The sequence below is a fragment of the Camponotus vicinus genome, unplaced genomic scaffold (genome assembly GCF_025532165.1).
Source record: "Camponotus vicinus isolate PSW18456_S1 unplaced genomic scaffold, iyCamVici1.0 SCAF_1, whole genome shotgun sequence".
In the NCBI taxonomy this organism is placed as follows: Eukaryota; Metazoa; Arthropoda; class Insecta; order Hymenoptera; family Formicidae; genus Camponotus; species Camponotus vicinus.
This window is the reverse complement of record NW_028141945.1, coordinates 1,172,254-1,193,991: the sequence shown is the minus strand read 5'-3', so window position 1 is coordinate 1,193,991 and position 21,738 is coordinate 1,172,254. Positions and strand designations below refer to the sequence as shown.

Here is a 21,738-nt window from a genome sequence, read left to right as displayed (position 1 = left end):
ATAATAAGTTAGCAATTTTTCCCTTAGACGTTTATAAATAGCTTACAAATGTGTTTTTTAAAAAGCTTTAAACAGAAATTATAGACGTATACATATCTTATTTTAGTGTTGACAGTAAAAATTAATGAAAAAAGCTGAAAAAAGCTTTTTCAAGAGATGAAAATAACGAGCAGAAAAAACAATGTGGAAGAAGAATATTAACACTAGATAATATAATCCACTGAAAAGCACACATTATCCTGTCTTAACATGCATACATATGCGGCTGTAGTCGTCGCGTTTATTTGCATAGAGATCGAGATGCTAAGCTAAAAGCATGTGAATATGTATCGCACATATTTACGTTCGCACAGCCGTTCATCTGATTTACTGTCGTAGAAACACGTACCGGCATTATTATGGCCCTATATAGTATTATAATATACGCATTTGCTGTTCCCTGTAATTGACATTTATTAGAAAAAAGATTGTGTTTGGCAACGATGGTGATTCGGCCTGTCGGACAGTGTTAGATTTAAATTTTTTGTTACATAGAAAGAATGAACTGTAAAAAAAGTTTTTTTATTAATTTTTATTTAGAGTTTAACGCCAATTACATTTTAAAAACAACTTTCAGTGTGAGATTTTAATTTTCCAGATATGCAATTATTAATTCATATTATTAACTCATCATATCAAAGATTTGTGGAAAACAAGAAATTTCGACTTATCCGAAATCTTTTTTTTATAATTATCGCAGGATTTAGTGTGCTGTGTTGGTAGACCCATTAGAAAGAGATAAATGTTCGCCGTTCGTTCTCGGCCTTTTTCCGGACATAGTAGCCGGCATTAGTTTGGCCGCAGATACGCTAGCAACCTAAATTAATGCATCCGTGTCCGCCGACCAGATAAACAGAGCACATGGAAGTGCATGGATATAAAGTCCCACGTACACATAACTGCATAGTTATGTGGTTTTCTGCACCGTGTAAACAAGCTCTACATTCCTCCCGTGTTTCTAACAGAGCATGACTTTTCACGGTGATACTCTCTCTCTCTCGCGTTGGCACTATATTTCCGAAATCACGTGCGAATTATCTCGCGCGAACAACCATTCGCGAGAACAATGTAGCTATGAGGTTTCTGTGATTACGGATTTATAGCTCAACATGTGAGAATGACTTAGTGTAAAGATGTGTGTGTAATTCGAAATACATATCCTACACAAAACATTAAAGATGGTACTTTGACTATATAAATAGAGAACATTTTCATAATAAAGTAACAAAGGCACGAATTAAAAAATTAATAAAGGATATAATTTTATATTTCTATAAATTTTTTTTTTAATTTTTATTAGAATTTATTGTTAGTAATTAAAAGATATTTAGCTTACAAAATTTTTTAATAAATATCTTTTAATTGTTTTTTATATCTTAAAAATTTAAATTCTTGAAAAATATTCTTATAAATTTAATTAAAAACAATTAAGATTATATCTTCTTATGCAGACATAATATTAATTTATATGTCATAATCAGATAAAAAATTGTGTTTAAGAAGTCAAAACTTATTTTGTTTTTCTATATGATCTCTCACACACATATTGCTTTTATTTTCACTCATTGTTGCGCTATCTTATTTCCGATATATTAAACTCATTTAGTGCTGCACTATATTGCTGAAATATATTTATCATTTGTATTAGAATATAAATCATGTCTATCTACTAATTTCTAGTTATATTTTCTCTTATTCTCGTTCAATGCAGTAAGATAAAAAATTGAAAACTTATGCGTTATAAATGCCACTAAAGGCATCGTACAATACTTGATAATGAAACGATCGCTTTGTCACTTAAATCCCCTGCTTGTGGATATCCCGACAGAAAAAGCTTCACGCTTCCGGTATTTCCCACTCTTGCAAGGGTGCCGCAAAAGATGTTAGGGGTGAAAATTACGCGAGAGATGACCACCCTCTTGGCTTAAGCCACAGTCAGTGCAAATTCGATCGACCGGGCAACCCGAGTTTCTTTATTGTGCTTGAGCGAATATCCCGTCGCTCTATAGGATGTGATGTTCAGTGGATAAGAGAGAAAAGCGTAGGAGACGTAGAGATCCAGGGAGTGCGGGATATAATATAGAGAAACGCGTGAAGAGTAATAAAACAAGGAGGAACGCGGGTTCGATTCTAGGGCACATACATCAATCTCTCGCCAACTCTCATCCCTATCGCTGCCAATAAAAATCCAAGTGAGAAACTGGCGGTAATCTTCGCGCGTCAGCTGCCTCCTGGCGAAAAACTTTGCACGACGTTTATCGATCTTCTATGTATCATTATATACCGTTTTCCGTCACAGTCGCGGCGCAAACCTTTCCACCGATGCTTCGGAGATAAAGCCGGTATCCGTTCGTCATTAAAATATATTTAATGGAATTGATCGAATGGAGATGTCAGATTTCAAAAAGTTGAAAGTACGAACGATCATTAGGTACACTTTACGCTAGTACTTTAGGTATTTTGGTGCTTTCCGTAATAAGTTCGAACAAAATTATTCCAGCAGGGTTAACTTTATGCCGTAGAAAACAGATTTCGAATATAGCGGTGTATATAAAATATGCGATAAACGGTTTTTTGCGAGATATATTTATAGCGAGAAAAGATAACGTTTTCTAAAACAAAAGCAGCTTATATATTGTAGGAAGTTTAAGAAAATGATATATAAGTATATCAGTAAGAGGATTAAAATATGAAAGCGTTTGGTTATTTTCGTGGACAATATTGAAAATTCCTTGAGTTTTTTTCTTTTCTTTTTTTCTTATAAGCTATAGCACATGAAAAGCACGATTTGTTGTAGAATCATGCAGTGAGATGCAATTTTCCATGGGTCTAGAATTCTTTGAAGGGTAAAAATTGTCCTGTCAAATCTCCGAAATTGATAACAAAATTTTTTAAAGATAGTCTATGAATGTTTAAGATTAATCGAAGAAAACGTTCACATCGTTAATTATTCCATCCGAATAATTCGCACTAGCATCTCACTGCAGGATTTTCATGACGAATTATCTTCGAATAGACATTTTTTTCATAGAAAAAAAACAGACACATAATTTTTCATTAGGTATTAAGGAAATTGTACACTATATCTCTTTTAAGGACTAATTGAACTATCGTGTACAATGCGCGCCGGATTATGGACAGGTACTATTAATTCGCGTCGGTCTTCGCAAAAGGTAAATGTAATGTCTATCGCTCAGAATGCAGAGTGGAATCGGATCAAATGAAACCTGAGCGGAGGTGCCCGTGCACAGGCGCGCAGAATTGCGTCAGGCACGCGTCAAAGGAGATTTGATTTGAGAGAGAGCCGACCGCGTTTAAACGGGGTGAGCACGCATGTAACGTTTATCGGTCGAATGCGCGGTACGAGAGGGTCGGCAGGGGTGGAGGAGAATTGCGAGGGATGATTCGCGGGTCGTTTACATAACACGATATTACGGCATAACGACTGTAACGCTTTAATGCACTTCGGGACCGTGCATTGGGCTGCCGATTGAAGATGCTTCGAGAGCCCCTTTAGTCGCTTACCATTTGCAACGAAGCGGTTTAGCCCGTGTTTACTTTGCTTTGAATCGCACGAGCAGAGCGCTGTCCATGTTTGATGAACAATACATACAAATCTGAATGTTATAAGATAGTTTTTGACATAGATATCATTAATTATTTTTTAAAATATAATTTATTTATTCTATTGTATTTTACTATATCTATGCGATTTACGTGTTTTTTCTAAATTGTTTCTATGTGTCTATTTAACTTATTTATCTGACATGAAATGTAATATCAGGTTAGTGTATGTCAGATATATTAAAAAATCTGAGGCATTTTTTAAATGAAAAAAAAAATACCATACTATACCAAAAAAATCTTAATTGAAAAGTACTGGAATGCACAGAATTAATTATAGATTTTTAGGAACATCGAATTTTTGTAATAACGAAGATACTTCAATATTAAAACATTACACAAAATACCATTACGTTTGCACATTTTACTGTAACATCAATTGACTTTATGACTTCGTGAATCTGTATAGGTTCATACAGTTTAATGAGATAATTGGCTAAAATGCATTAATTAATTTCAATGTGAGAATTGATTTGGTCATATAACAATATGAGTCGTATCAATTTCTATAGATACATCGATATTCGTGCGAATTCAAATACGATCATATAAATTTCTCTTATTTACATTCATTTACATTTGAAACTATCTGTGCATTTTATAGATAATGATGAAATATTTGTCATTTTTCTTATATTAATTACTGATATATAGTATCAGTTTTACGTATTTTATATCATTAAAAATAAACAATTTCTTCTCAATGTTATTGAGAACTTCATATCACATTTCAATTTGTAACTTTAATATATAAATGTTGTATTAGAATAAAAATTAGTATAATAAAAAGAGAATATTTTTTTTATATTAGTTATATATATATATATATATATATATATATATATATATATATGTACATTTTATATAGTGCGTAATAATTAATGATAATTCATTAATTTATTGCTAGTAATTATCTTACGCATAATGAAATTTATATATATATATATATATATATATATATATATATATATATATATATATGAAGAAATCTAATTTTTATTAATAAGATATTACTTATTTAGATGTTATTTATAAAATTATTAAAGGAGTTAAATAAAGGAAAAATATGATTTTGGCCACATAATTGTCTGTATGATACGATAAAACAACAATAGTAATTTTATGTTCGAAATGGCTAATAGTGGTTCTAAAGAGACTGAATCATAGCAATAAGGTAATTACTTTGTGTCGAACATAAATCTCAAGTAACGATGAAACGTGTTAACTTCCGCTAATAGCATTAATTAGAATGCTTCTGCGGATGCATAGGCGCTAATGCAAATTGTATATCTTGCAATTAAGGCAATTCTTTTAGTTTACTTTTTGAATGTACTTTATTACTAATTATGCTGCCCTTATTTCTCACTTTTTATATCTAATAAAGAATAGTAAGCCATTAATTACTTGGATGCATTTGAATATAAGCTATAAGTTATTAAATTATTAATTTATTTTGTTATCCTTTTCATTCCCTTCTTACCCACCTACCAATTCTATAGGAATATTTATTTATTCCGACCAATCAACCGATTATCTTTTCTTTCATATTGTCAGATATAAATTAATTAATTTAATCAATCATATATCATAATTAGTAAATTATTTATAGAATAATTTATTTGTTTCAGACACATTTAATCACTTAAAATAGCATGTGCAATGCAGCAGTATAATTTACTATATAATATATTAATAATTCAATTATTATAGTTGAATTTGCTATGTAATTAATAAAATATTTCTCAATATATACACACATACATTGCATTGCAAAATTTCGAAATGTAACATATTTCTAAGACTATTATATATCTATAAAACTGTGTCATTTTTTATATGTAGATATCATGTAACATATTAAAAATGAAAATTCTTTATAGCAATGATAAAATCAAAGTATATTATTAAAATATATTAAAATATATTAAAATATATATATACGTTTTGTAATTTAAATGCACTCATATATATAATACTTATGTCAAATAAAATATTTTATATTTCTTGTATCTAATTGAATATAAATAAGGAATATAGATAATGTAACAAATATTCCCAATCCATATAATTATTTAATTATTATAATACGTCCATTATGTTTTAAATTTAATGTTCATTAAATGTAAAACAATAAATTTAATTAATGATTCAATAAATTTAATTCAATAATTCAATAAATTTAATTAATAATATATATAAGCACAAATTATGTACACTCGAAACTTTTTACTCTTTATATTAAATGTTACCCAATCTTTTGTAATTATATTTCAATATATATTTTTAATTTCTACTTTTTTCTATAATAAAATATTCATTGTGTGTGTGTTTTCTTAATATAATCTCTTTTTCAAAAAGCTTAAAAATATTTTTTTTTTAATATCACAGCTAACATATTTTTTTTTACATTTCGGGTATTATGATCATTTGTTAATATCAAGAACTTCCCTGCGTAGGCGTGCGTCAGTATACATACAACGGCTTTAGTTAGCCGTGCAAGACCGTAATTAATTTTAATGATCTCCCAGCACGACAATGGCACCCAATGCCTTTCTATCTATCCCTCTATTTTCCTCGTACTAGGACACGCCTGTTGTAATTTGGTTGGAAAGAAGGAGTGAATTGAATTTCAAACTGCATGACGTCATTATGCAAACTTTAAGAATTTACGAGCTTTAAAAATTATGGAATATTTTAATTTATGTGCCGAGATAATCAGGATTATTATTGAATATGGAAAAGCGAGCGATATCTTACGCATTATATGCCTACAATAATGATTTCAGTTAACGTATTAACAATCACGCGCTAGGATTTTCTGAACACAGACCAGGCTAAGACCAAAATAGTCGCATTTGTGTTTAAAGCTCACACGTGTAGACATTTTAACAAGGTTTGACAGAAACGTTATGGATATGCCAAATGATATAATTATTATCACCGGTTCTATCAGAGAAGTAAATGAAGAAAAGAAATTCCTTCTATTGTCGGCTAATTATTATCGCCGTTATCTGTATATGAGCATAATTTTATACCTATTTACGTTTGTTAGATCGTTTATGATCGTCAAGATGTTACGATCGTTTGTTATATGTCATATTTGCTTTAACTAATATAATGTCAAGTCATCAATTAATTAAAATAAATTAATTAACACTTTTATAATAATATTATATATAATATTACTTATAATAAAATTTATAATAAATTTATAATATTTGTAATAATTTTATAATAAAATTTATAATAAATTTATAATAAAAATAAAATTGATTAAATATTTATTTATACATTTTTCATTATATACTTTCACTTCATTGTATCTTCTTATACACTTGTTATATATAATTGCTCGATAACTTTGTTTATATCAGTCAAAGCAAAGCATTTTTTGATGTTACATTACATAAATGGATGGACTATTAAAAATGGACATAAAAAATTAGAATAAAATCAGTGCATTATAAGAATAAATTATTTCAATTACATGTAATATTAATAAAATTACTAGCGCGTTTTTTGCAAATAAAATAAGTAAAATCTGAATTATAAATATTTTTTAAATATTTCTTATTTTACATTAATGTTTTAATTTACACTTGTAATATGCTTTAATGCAGATTGAAGGAATCAAAAATTATACGGCTTAATTTGTTCTAGGCCATCCATTTTAACGGATTTATCTATAATTTATAATCTACGATCTACATCTACAATCTCTATAAATCCGTTACCTCAAAATAAAATTAAAGTTTGTTACTCACCGACCGATTCGCAGTGGAATTGATTCTATTGCTCTGTAACATACAAATAGAAAATCCACATTGTAATATAAAATTTGTAAATTAAAATTTTATAAATTCTGAAAGTATTTTTTAAATAGTAACTTTTACTTTGATTTTTATAAAAATCTTTCCCTCTAATTTTCTTTTTAATTCATTAAGACCGAATTATTGTGCGTACGATTTATAATAATTAATATACAAATAATAAATATTCACCTTCAGATTGCTCCACCGATACAGGATGCCTCCTTCTCCTCTTACAACAGATTATTGATCTGTAACATACAAAGAAGATCCAAATTGTAGCAACATCTAAAATAATTAATATTTCAAAAATTATTATTGTACGCATTGAATTTTATATTCAATGCATATAATAATAAGCATATTAATAAAATAATTCTATAAATTTTGAAAAAAGAACATTATTAATAATTTTATAAAGTTATTAGAGTTTTTATAAAGTTATTAGAGAACATTATTAATAATAATGTTCTCTAATAACTAAAGAAGAGAACATTATTAATAAGACAACATTATTATTAGAGAACATTATTAATAATAATGTTCTCTAATAACTAAAGAAGAGAACATTATTAATAAGACAACATTATTATTAGAGAACATTATTAATAATAATGTTCTCTAATAACTAAAGCATATTAATAAAATAATTCTATAAATTTTGAAAAAAGAACATTATTAATAATTTTATAAAGTTATTAGAGTTTTTATAAAGTTATTAGAGAACATTATTATTAATAATGTTCTCTAATAACTTTATAAAAACTTAAAATCTTCATAAGATTATAGCTTTTATATAAAAATCTTTTTCTCCAATTCTTTCTTATTTAAATCATGTAAGTAAAAAATCAAATTACGCGATCAATTGCTTAATTTAAATTGCATGTACGCAATTATAATAAATATTTAATATATAATTGAAAATAAATAAATTATTTACCAAGAGGTTGCTCTGCCGATGCCCGATGCCTCTCCTAGGCCTCCTCCTCCTCTCAGATCATCAGGGTTGTTGCGTCGATCTATAACATACAAATAGAAAATTAAATTGTAGCAGCGTCCAAAATAATTAATATTTCAAAAAATTATTATTATACGCATTGAATTTTATATTTGATGTATATAATAAGTCGATTGATAAAATAATTATAAATTTTGAAAAAAGAATATTATAACTATTATTAATAATTCTTTAACATAACTTTATAAAAGCTTATACTTTTACAAGATTATAGCTTTAAGATTAGGTAAAGAAATTTTTTTCTCTAATTCTTTTTTATTTAAATCATGTAAGTAAAAGATCAAAGTACGCGATTAATTGCTTAATTTAAATTGAGCGTACGCAATTATAATAAATATTTAATACATAATTGAAAATAAATAAATTATTTACCAGAAGGTTGCTCTGCCGATGCCCGATGCCTTTCCTAGGCCTCCTCCTCCTCTCAGTCTTAGACGCGCGATACTTTTATCGGCACTCCCGCACTCACGTGCGACATTTCTATCGCTATTTCCGCACTTTTACGCGCGATACTAAACGTTCCCGCACTATTTCGGAGCGATTAGAAATTTTATATTTGGTCGCACGATGTATATACTTAATACATATATACTTTGGACGGCACTCTCGGTTTCGGTATGAGCGAAAATCCCATTTCACTTACGAGAATCATCTTCGAGCCAACAGGTCAGGAATTCAACGTTACCTCCGAACAAGAGTTAATTCCGAAACGGAAGAAAACTATCGATTGATGGAATCGATGCGAATGGGGTTCACTCGACTCTTGTCCGCGCATAATCTTCTTCATAGTCCTTTTGTTCGATTCCGAACATGGTGATCTCTCTCTTTCATGTACCTGTGTTGCGCACCAGATTATCACACGTATATGGGACCTACAGTTTAATGCCGATTCCGAACGGCTGAAAATAGAGAGATTCTCTTGGCAAGATTTCTCGGTGGTTTGCCAGTGCCTTCCGAGAGAGGAGCGAGCGTATACAATTTTTCAGTTCTATCGGGAATCGAACCTGGGGCCTTTGGCTTTGTAGACTAGTGCGCTATCTACTGTGCCACGCTTCGTTCTCAAGATGTCCGCGCATAATATCCTATCTCATATCGAACGTGGATCCGCTAAGCACGATTTCAGGTGACCCGCACGGATGCTATATCACTAGCGCAGTACACAAGGCAGGGTAGACGACGAAAGAATGAGGATACTCACATTTTTTAAATCCTAACAACCAGCAATTTAGAAAATGGGGAGGCAACCTCTTTCATCGAGCGAAAATCGTGCCTAAGGAATCCACTCGACAAGGTCTCAATAGGTTACACACGCTGTGCGTATGGCTGTTAGACGGCACAAGAGAAGGGACCCATTAACGACGATTCCAAGCAATCGATCGAATTGTAACCGATCCGTACCGAACTAGAGCCCGAAGCAGAACGTGACCTCAATCAGCCGGACTTGAGCAGAAGCTCAAAACCGCGCGCCCATGTACATAGGTACTGGACATACGTCCTACGCGGCCGGCATCACCTCGTGCCACGACGCTCGAGGCGTGAGAACGTTGCATTGGCAACGACTCAATGAGACATCCCGGTTAATTGGCATCGGAAGATGACAACTCGATAACAAATAAATGAAACTGGGATTGTGAGAAAGTCCAACGCGAAAACGCGATGACGCGAAAATGCTAAACGCGAAAACGCGATAACGAAACGTCGCCGTCCGCGACACGTTGATGGCACCGACGGAAAGTCGACGACGCAATGTGCGTCCAACGCATTAAATGTGCGTGCCACATATGAGTCATTGTGCGACTCGTGGCGATGCTGCGCAAATGGGTACTTAGCTTCCCCTTCAGGCTCCTTAAGATTTATCTTAAATAAAAAAATTTAAGATAAACCTCAAGGAACCATCCGAATACTGAGCCACCCCACCGCGTCAAGATGTACCCATGGGGGGTTGTATTAAATAAATTTATAATATAATATAATTTATATAATATAATTTATGAAAGAGAAAGAGAGAAAATTGTATATAATTTTATATTGTATGTGAAAAATTTATTATATCATTCAATAATGTAACGGACCAAGAAAAACAAAGGTAATCAATTATTCTGTTGTCAAAATATATTTAATATTTTATAAATTATTTGTTATCTTTATTTTTAATTTAAAAACATTTTTTTTTGTTAGATTTCCGTATCTAATATAGCTTTTCCGATACTTTTTATTACGTTTCATTTAACTTACGTGACGTAGATTTTATGTTCAATGTTTTCATTATTTCCAGTTCCGATCATTTCATTTGTGTTCTCGTGTCGTAAGTAAGAGCGATGGAACTTTTTCATCAAAACTTTCTCGGTACTCTCTGACCATCGAATCTAGAAGAAGAACGCTGCTTTCATTCTTTTTTTACTTTCTATTTGTCTTCTCTCTCTGTCTTTGGATTTTCAGGTCTGTCTTTCTTCCCTAGTTTGCCATTAAAGCACTTCTCAACAATAAAAGTTTTCTTAAATAGACAAGAGGTAGGGTAGAGCATAAAGGATTAGGCAGATGGTAGTTATATATATATATATATATATATATATATATATATATATATATATATCTCATTGAATATAATGTAAATAAAATTTTGGTTAGATAAAAATATTTGATCATTTTCGAAGATTGTATAGATAAGAAATTTTATTAATGAACAAAATATCATATGAGTTGTTCAGCATATGAATGTTGATCGAATAATAATAGCGAATAATAATTTCTTTTTCATGTCAGTGTATTTTCGTTGTAGTAAGACACACATGAGACCCAGCACGCTGCACTACCATATTCAAACACGTAGACATGTATCGCTATTTTTTACAGCAAAAACATGAGAATAAGAATAGCAACAAAATTTGCACGTAAAAAGCTTCATAATGAAAATATAAAAGATAAACGATACAACACAGTATGCTAATGTCATACACATACATACATACATACATATATATATATATATATATATATATATATATATATATATACAATTACTTTGTGAAATTGTTCCATTGATTGATATCGTGGATTAAAAGTTAGGTAGTATATTTTATGCGAAAGAATTTACATATTATTATGACTTGACTTGATGTCAATGTAATTGTTACGTTTTGTTAATCGTTCATAATACAGCGGCTTTATTGTGTGAAAGCAATGCTAAATCATTCAAGTGGTCATTGAACGCGATCACAGACTGACGAGGTATTCGTTTAACTGAGCAAATCATATCCACTAGTTGCTTGTTTCTCGAAATCATATTTCCGTAGTTATAACTAGCTGCATATAGCGAATGTTTCCCTTCTGGCTTATTTGGCCCATCCGTTATATAACTCGATTGTCACATAGAATGGATACGAGGTATTCCTATCACCGACAAATCGGAATATCGGCAATTAGTTTTGCAAATCCTTGTGTCGCGTTTACAGTGGCAATCATTGTATTTTTTCTGAAAAAAATTTCGAAAAAATATTTTCTGCATTTATATTGATAGTTTAATAATACGTAATGCATGTTTTTTACCTTACTTTAATTTTTGACGAGAAAATATGAAGAAAGTTTTCATTTATTTTTAAGGCAAATATTGCAATTTATTTTACACTTATATTAAATGTTTGCTTAATCTCGATCTCGAACTTTGTAGCGAAATTACTTTACTTTCTCTATCTCAATCTCGATTTGTATGCAGAGAATAATATCTAACTTGTACATCAGTGAGACTTGAAAGACTGAAATATTCCGATAGAATTTCATCTTGAGGGTTTTGGATTATAAGCACAATGTGGCTGCCTAGATTGCCCGTTAACGAACAGCGAATAGCGCTCCGTAAGGATTTACATCGGTATTTGCGAGCATAGTCGACATTGCTCGCAAAATTATTGAATACTGAATAGGTACTTCTCTCAACTGACGTGACAGTAAAAATCATCAAGTAATCCAGAAATGAAATTATTTGACAAAATATGTGGGCACGCACGCGTGTGTATGTGTGCACTTAATTGTATGAATAACATTTATTTATAAATAAAAAATGAGAATATTTTATATCAATAAAATTAATTATGCATATTAAAAAAAATAAATTTTTAAATACAGAAATTTGATTTTTTCGCATTTCTACCGTATTCTCATTTTTTAAATTATCTTATTTATCATATTTAAATTTGGATAGCAACCTTTCGCAATACAGTTCTAAGACAAAAGTACAGAGATTCTTTATTTTGATGTTTTACATGGAATTTTATACATTTGATTATATATTGTTGAAAAACCAGAATAACTATCCTTGAGCAAAGAGTTAAATCTGCGAGTCTGTGTCCTATTTCATTGAACTACATTTCGTTTCTTCTGCTATTATGGATACAACCAGCAGCTGGCGAAACACTTTATTATTCAAAATGAAACTTTCGATCCGAATATGGGTCGTGTGCACCTGCTTCGCGAGAAAACGAAATAGATAGCAATTCTACGTGAATTCATTACTCGATTGCAAATTATTCAATTCGTACCAAGAAGCGACATGTCCTAAGGCGGCGTTAATTACAACTAGTACATATTTCATGACAGTACTCGTGTCGTTTTTAAGTTACCGGCATTTCAATTTCTAAATATAAATTCCTCTTGTGAGAAAATGAAATAAAAAAATCATATAAATTAAATTTTGTAAAATATAAGAAACAGAATATAAAAAATGAACAAGAATCTTTACTATGTAATGTTAAAATATATGTGTCTATAATCTATATATATCTGCATATATATACATGTATATTATTATATATACGGATAATCTGAAAAAATGTTTTTTTTATGGAGATATATCTAAATATATGAAAAATTGCGCTTATGTAATTCTGTGGATTAATTACACAGGCCCACAAAAAAAAAAGTACCCTGTGCTGGCGATCTGACTAGGCTAGTCTTATGTATTTTGGCCCGCTGAATTCGAATCTGATGTCAGAATTGCTCCATCACGTCACAGTTTTTTTTAAATCTCAAAAGAGAAAGACGAAAATTTTGTAAAAATCGACATTCTAGGGTAGTAAGACTGCGCTTCTGAGGGAAAAGTTACCGAAATCATATTTCCATGTATTTTCTGGCATTATAAATCCAAATCCGATTTGTCACACCAATCATACCATCGATTCCATTAACATTTGTCATGAAAAAGTAGCAATCTTCCGTAATCCATATTTGATTTTAGTTCATTCATAAATATTATATTGGAAAGAATTAATCTTATATTCTCCAAGTCCAAATTTTGAGAAAAATTTTTTCGAAAGTTACAGCTTCTAGCTGTTGAGTTCGTATAAGATGCAGAAATTTCTTTATATAGGTCACAAACCTCTTTTCATGTCTTTAAAGCGCTAGAGGTACATGAAAAAAAAGATTGTGCTATCTGGAAGTAAAAACCTATCTTAATATCTTCGCATCTTGATAAATAGAATCTGTTTGCAGTAAATTTTAGGTGTTACAATCTGAAAAAATAAAAAAAATACAAAATGAGCACAAAAAAAAATTGAGCACAACGTTTATATTCTAGGTCGGATTTGGATTTATAATGTCTGAAAATACATTAAAATATGATTTTGGTAATTTTTTCTTTAAGAAGCGCAGTCTTATTATCCTAGAATGTCGATTTTTACGAAATTTTCGTCTATTTTTGAGATTTAAAAAAAACTGTGACGTGATGGAGCAATTCTGACGTCAGATTCGAATTCAGCGGGCCAAAATACATAAGACTAGCCTAGTCAGATCGCCAGCACAAGGTACTTTTTTTTTGTGGGCCTGTATTATCGAAGGGTAAGAAGAATCTAAAATTTCCAGCTCCTCCAAATTCGTAATGGGCTTTTTATCAAGAATTTGTGCAGTGCTGTATGCTCGATAAAGCTCTCTCAAGCAAGGAAGAAAGCAGGCTTTCCCACTCGAAAGCCTGGCGATACTTCAGTGGGATGGGCAGGTTCTTGGGTTAAAACTTGGTAATCCCGCTCCAATTATTTAGGCTAATAGCGAAAGTTTCGCCAGCAGTCGCGTTAATTAATTGGCAAATAGTCGATTCTCAAGTCGAGCCGTTTTTCCGGCTCGATAGATCTTCGCTTTCATTGTGATTTTGATTAGCGTGATGCTAATCCTCAAATAAATTCTTTACGTTTACATTTTCTCTCGCGATTTTTGTTCTCTCGTCACAGGTCAATGTAAAAGTCAGAATGTCGTATGTTACTTTTCTCTTTGTTGTAAAATGCATGACATCTTGTATATAAAGTTTTAAAACTACAACACGTCGCCTCTCACGGATTTTGATAAATGCCGCTTTATGTGCAAATGAAGTTATGGGCACTAGTTGAACATACTCTCCCACCGTACTTTATACGAGAATCGTGTCAAAACGCTGCCGTCGTACCGCCGTGAGCAAACAGTGCATTCTCTGTGTTATCCTTTCCTTCATCTCCTACTGTGCAATGCATAACAACGGGAACTCTACGTCTCAAGATGCAATTGTTTGCGCAAGGTTCATTGCCGCAATTTGTTTCGCTGTCACCTGTCCATAATTTTTCACAGAATAAAGCGCGCGCTATTCTGGGAACAATAAATCTAAGAAAAAAACGTTTTTAGTTTAGAAAAGAGATATTGTAATTTCTTATTCTGTCTATTGCAGATAGTATAACTAACAATTGACATGTAAAAATGTCCCTACAAGTTTATCTTTAGTATTTGTGATCTTTATACATTTATACATTTCCTTGGTTTATATTACAATATTTCATCATGTAAATAGCATCAAGTATGGCTGTTGACTTTTCGTTTCTTATGGACATTAAATGTCTTTATGGAAATATATCATGGAAGAATCCAATGACAGCAAAGTAAGCTGATTTATGATTTTACTAAACACTTCTTTGATAATAAAATAACTTGCAATGTAAATGTTTAATAAAAGAGAAGATGAGCTTGATTCAACAAAACTGTGTCAGATTGTCAATGATATTGGAATCTTCTATTATGTATCTTCTATTATGTACACAAACAAATCAGATGCGGAGTATTATAATCTTTTTCGTTGAATAGAACGATCAACGAAGGATAAATACGGCATGGAAAATGCGTATAGCGGAGAAATACTCCTCCTCAAACACATTCAATAATTCCTGAATCCTTTTGAAATGCGCGCGATAGAATTTACTTCGCCTCGTCTTCTTCCTGCTCGCCCCTTTTCATCTTCGTCGTGACGCAACGACAGAGGAAGCTAAGTTTAGTCCCTCTTATGTATTCTCTTACTGCTTACCGGAGCAGTCCCCGGACCGAGAGCTATAACGAAATATATGCGTCGGATCAATTTTACATGAGACTTTCAGGATCTTTCACGACTTTTGGCGTTCTTCTGTAACCCTCGGCGCGATACAAAAAGACACGAAAAAGCAAGCGAGTGACAACTGTTTGTCCTTCTCTTTGAGACGCGAAAGAGAGAGTCGATGCATTATTCAGCGGACGCGTATCGAGCGTACCGGATACGGGAAGCGTTCCTTATTTTTACAAACTCTGCTTGCCCGGGAGTCCGGCACAGTGGTGCGAATTTGTCGTGTAGCTGCATGGACGCCCGTATACATCGATCGAGGTATCCGACAGAGATTAAGCGAAGCGGAAAATTCAAAGGACGTGCATTGGCGAATAACACTTTGCTTTAAATCCATCAAAACACTGTTAGACGAGAAAACTATATGGAAGATGTATGATATGAGTGTATTTTAATTTTTCTAGAGGTGTCTGTTAGCTGTGATTAATGTTTAATTAAAGTCATGATGTTACAATGACATTTTTAGATGTACGAAACGAAAAATATAACGTTTCCTTACGGAAAATTTTATTTCTAACAATTAACATTCTTGTAATGCAAATAATTAGATTTTCGATAGATATGCAGTTAAAAAATTGCTCCCACAACAATGTTGATGTAGATTAATATATAAATGAAAATCTATGAAAATATTGACATGTTTTCTGCAACCTTCATCAACAAAAATGAAGAGCATTCTAAAGTTCACTCTAAAAATTCGTTAAAATAAAAGCGTTGTGCTTCCGGCTTGTACATGAGAAATAGAATGAAATTGAAAAATAATACACGCCGTTTCTGTGTAGGTGTATTGAAAATGCAACTGTCATATCGATACTAAAAATTTGTTTTCTCGATCAAATTGACAATTTTGTCAATTTGGTAATTGTTTCTAAGCATATGCAACAGATAGATTTTAAAGCACTGATAATTATTTTTGTCATTACGATATGAATCACTGAATAATCGTATAATCTTTTTTTTATGGTTTATTAGGTATACATTATTATATATATTGCATAGAAATGATTATTCCTCTCTTTTCTTTTTAACAGCCGGAAATAAATCGGTATGAATTTATGAAAAATGTTTATCGTTTTCTCCGATAAAGCACAAATATTCATTCTCGAAGCTGACATAAAAAACAGCGTGCGCAGATGTCGTTCATATTCATCTCTACCGCTTTTAATCGAACTTGGCGTGCACGGAATATCAATCTTCCTGGTTTTACCGTGATCACAGGTAACATTAAGGGTATGAAAATCATACGAGGTATCATATACCGCGTCGCGCAAGAGTATTTTCAATTCTGCATCATGGATTGCATTTCACGGAAACAGGAGACATCAAACGCATGCAAAATGAGAAATCAAAGCTTGCTGAAAATACGATAAAAAGAGAAAAGCAGAGCATAATGATAATAGAATACTACGTTATATTTATTTTAGGATTGAATATTTAACTAACTCTTGAATGTTAATTTAATGGTGATGCTTGAAATGATAGAGAGGCTTTTTTTAAAACGATATTTTTCAAACAATATACTTTATTAAATGTATATCATATATAGTTGGAGAGGACAAAATTTAAAGATTTCCAGTTATATTGTATTATATTATATTTTATCATGAAAATTATTATACGCGAAACATTGTTATGTATGATAGAAACTTTTAAATTTTTGTATTGTCAATTATTTATATAATTGCATAAAAAGCAATATCTATTGCGCTATTCTATTATATATAATTTCTCTTTATATTTAATTATTTACATTTCAGATTTCCCTTGTTATTGTCTAATAATTTAATAACATATAATTTGCTTGTTGCAATTTGATAATACATAATAACATCATTTTTAGAGCTTTATCTCTATAATTTAATCTATATTTAATATTCTCTCATTATATTTTATGATACATTGATGTGCGATATAATCCGGTTTTTGCGTGATGTATCGATGTATTCTACATCGTTACGTGCTATACGTATTTCATGTTATCCGGTCGGCAAGCATGATCTATCTCTGCTAAAGACGAATAGATTAGCATAGAGAGACGTAGAGATGGGGCGGAAGTGAGGGAAAGAAAGAGGGAGACAGCGAGATGCATTAATTCCGGGCTGCGAGACGAGCAGCTCCTGACATTAGTTACCGACATTTGGATCGGTCCCCGTTATTAATCTTAATCTCAATACTATGAGACCGTGCAGACTATTCGTTATCGCACAGCGAACGGATGTGACATTTTCCCCCGCGCCAATCCGTATCGTGGTATCGATCTTGCACAGCCACCACCCACCCTTTACCTCTTCCTTTTTGAATCTTTCGTACGCCGAGGACTAACCACCACCGCCGTCGCTGCTACTACCACCACTACCATCTCCGGATGACGAAGAGGAACGAGCTTGTTGCGACGGTGCATTTAAAAAAAAGAACTAAAGAGATACTAGCCGTGTGCCGGTGTAAAAAGACTGGAACAAGGCGTGCCAGAAGAAGGAAAAATCCAATCGAGACAAAGGAACGAACGTGGACGAAGAAGAACGCGGATTGTCTTGTCAGGAAAATCCAGAGAGAAAGAAAGGATAAAGCAAAGATAACGGATTTAAAGTCATTGTTCTTGGAAGATGATCAACGTGTGAGTTTTACATTGTGCAAATCCGAGAGCTAATTGTGAAAGCCATATTAAGAAAATTAAAATTCTTTTAATAGAGATGAAAGATAATATTATTTAATAAGAATAGCGTAGTAATTCGAGCGCAAATAAAAGTGTGTAGTATAATAGTGATTGAATAGGATTAAGAGAGAGAAGAAGAAAAGAAATCTAGCCACTTTAAAATTTAAAATTCATGGAAATTATAATTTCTGGATAACGGTTACCACTCTTTGGCAATCGAAAAAGTTAGTGAATAACTTGAAATAAACGGAAGTGAATCGGTAAGCGAGTTTTCAATTTAAAACCAGCAGATATCTAACTTTCATTTATTCCTGAGATATTACCGTATTTTTAATAAAAATAAAATTAATTCAGGGAAATTTTATCTCTCAGAGTATGCTCGAGATTATATTACAATGATTTTTTAAGAGCAAAAAGCACCAAGAAAAGAAGCAGGATTTCTTCTTTTTGTCTGACATGTGCTATTTTAATTTGAATCAACATATGCTACATGTTTATTCAATATTTATAATTATATTATATAATTATATTACAAAAGCATGTGAGAAAACATAACTATTTACTTTATTGAACTCTATATTTTCCAATTTAGCATAAAATTAGAAACAACAAGACATTATATTATCTCGGCCATCATCTCGCATATATAAGTGTTGCAAAATTATGTCATCAGATAAAGAATATTGTGCAAAACGCTATTTTTGATAGCTTTGCGGATATATGTAGTAGATTGTTTCAAACATGTCGCACTAAACTGTGTTTTATGTTCGCTGTTATAGCAAAAATAACCAAGCCGTTAGCTTTACGATCTTCCTTATGGAGAAAATTATAACGTCAGATATGAGACAAGAGTCAGCGTCGTAGGTTACAATTACTCTTTACTAGATGGACATAAAAATTACACTTTTATATAACTTTTTCTTAGATATTTTGAAATATTTTTAAGTAATATTATATAAGTCGCTGCGACTTGGATACAATGTTTTGAATTTAAATTAAATTTTAAAGATATAAAATAAAAAGAAAATCATACAAATATTAATCACAATTAGACATCGTCAACCTGCCTAATTAATGATATACAATATCTATATGTTATTCCTCCATGGACAAAATTTCATCGCTCGTGATGTCACCGAAGTGATAAAGTCCACAGACTAATGGCAGCATCAGCGGTGGTCGCATTATCGTGGTCATATCGCTCGAGTCCATTTCGGAAATAAAATCAACGGGGGTTCGAAAATTGTGGCGTGTTCCGCGAAACTAACAGCTATGTTGTCACACAGTAGCCGAAAATGGGATACAAAATGGAGGATGTGCAGTGCATTGACCAAACTCTTCATTCCGAATTAACATAATATCTCAAATGGAATCAAATTGCGTGCTCCATTAACTTTTCAACTTTTCCCGATAATAGTGTTCAGAATCGAAAAAGTGATCATACAGTATATTAAAAAATTCATTTATCTAAAATGCCTTTATCTGAAATGTGATTAATTACAATTCTATAATTATATTATGTCAGTACTTCTTGCTCACGTAATTATCTTTACAGCGTACACAAAGGAGTATCGATTCGTAGGGTTTCGTGTCTGACCATATCGCATCACTTTTCCCTGCAAAATCAGAGCGAGCGCGCGTGATGAATCCGCACGCGTAGACGTAGCTTGTACGATATCCGGAGCACGCGGAGACCATCGTAAAAATTCACGAAGGTTCGTAGCACGTTCGCTTGACTGGGTACTCTAAAATCCATTACGAGAACGCGCGGCGCAAGCGCTCCGCTTCTACCGCGAGACTAGCGGGTGCCCGTTCAAACTTTTAATCGGATCGCTTCTTGGCGTTTATTTTTGTTCCGTCTCCGGCTCGGCCCCGTCTCGCGCCCGTCGCCGTTGTTTCTGCCCGTCGTTCTCACCTTTCACCGCCGGATCGCTTTTTCCTACGAACGTCCCCTGCCAATTCGCCGGAGTCAAGCGGAACCGTAGCCCGAACTCTCTTTTCTCGCATGAATGGCGTGAGAGACGACGGTTGGAAATTGTACAAGGGGAGAAAACGCGCGCGCTCTTCGACGAATTGTCGGAGGGACCTTGCCGTTGTATCGACGCGCAATCTGCTTGCGTCGTATAAGTTGAATCTGTGTATGTTGGTCGCACCCGCCATTCCGCTATTTTTGCGACTGCGATCGAGCATTTCTTTATCAGAATATTTCCCGTAGCGCGAGTGGTGAAGACAACGCTTATATGTTTGCCATATAAAAAATGATACGTGCGGATGATTACTTCCAGCATTTTTTCTCTTCGAATGTCTCGTCAGTTATAACGTTCTTCAACGATTCAAAATTCTATATATTTTAAATTTTAATAATCGCGCTATGGATATTCCAGATGTTGCAGAAAATGTATATGCCCATTAAATTCAGGATATGAAATATAGGAACAATATCTCAATATATGAAAGTGGAGAGTGTGTATATATATCTGCATGTTTTTTGATTTATAAGTTTAATAGTTACATACATATGGTGCGCTCAATCTCAAAAGATATTATTGAAAATCACTTGACTGCACAATCACGCTTGACAGATTAAAGATTAATCACACAAATCTCTCAATCGGTCTCGATGGCCGCTTAGGTATACTTCACTTCGACTTTGCAGAGGTTTAGTATATGCATTCGATAAAATGGCCACGCAGCCAGTACTTGAACGTAGAACGACAGCATTCTGTATGGTATGGTTTCTCTTCTACGCCATACGGTTTTCCTTTATCAACCTCGGCAGATCCAATAGGGATTACAGGAGACTGGATGGGATAGTGCCACGGGATAGGATGGGATAGCATCTCCTGCAGGATTTCCGGGGGATCCTCTTCCTTCGATTCATAAATATCCCCCGGCTATAATACCCCGCTGAAAAGGCTCCCGTGAGTATCTGTGCGATACTCGCTATCGGTACAAGCTCCCGGCACCGTTGATGCAACCCTCCGCTCTCGCGAATCCATTATCCGCAACAGACAAGCGCAAAATTTACTTTTTCGTTGTGTTTCGATAACAATGATCTCTCTTTCTGTACAACATTCAAAGAATTGACGAGGGACAGATACGGATGCAACCTTAATAATTCGCGAATCTGCTTCGATTCTCTCGTTACTTTATTTTATTTTATTATTCCAAGTAAGTTTGTAATTTTGGTTTCACCAGTTGCAAGTTTTGCAGTTAAATT

The 21,738-nt window shown here is 32.6% G+C and overlaps 1 protein-coding gene and 1 long non-coding RNA gene across 3 annotated transcripts in view; one reads left to right on the top strand and one right to left on the bottom strand.

The window, feature by feature from the left end:
• Window positions 1–21,738, top strand: part of Invadolysin (leishmanolysin-like peptidase, invadolysin) — a 272,311-nt gene that overhangs the window by 230,067 nt on the left and 20,506 nt on the right. The window contains exon 1 of one of the 2 annotated variants that reach the window (XM_083108143.1): window positions 18,288–18,479. The exons of the other annotated variant lie outside the window; for it this stretch is intronic. Coding sequence (XP_082964269.1) covers window positions 18,469–18,479 — 11 coding nt within the window. The 5' untranslated portion in view covers window positions 18,288–18,468. Of the gene's footprint in view, window positions 1–18,287; window positions 18,480–21,738 lie in introns of those variants that run through there. 2 annotated transcript variants of the gene reach the window in all.
• Window positions 10,704–21,738, bottom strand: part of LOC145976970 (uncharacterized) — a 33,162-nt gene continuing 22,127 nt past the window's right edge. The window contains exon 3 of the long non-coding RNA XR_014440365.1: window positions 10,704–10,856. This is a non-coding gene — a long non-coding RNA (uncharacterized LOC145976970). The remainder of the gene's footprint in view (window positions 10,857–21,738) is intronic.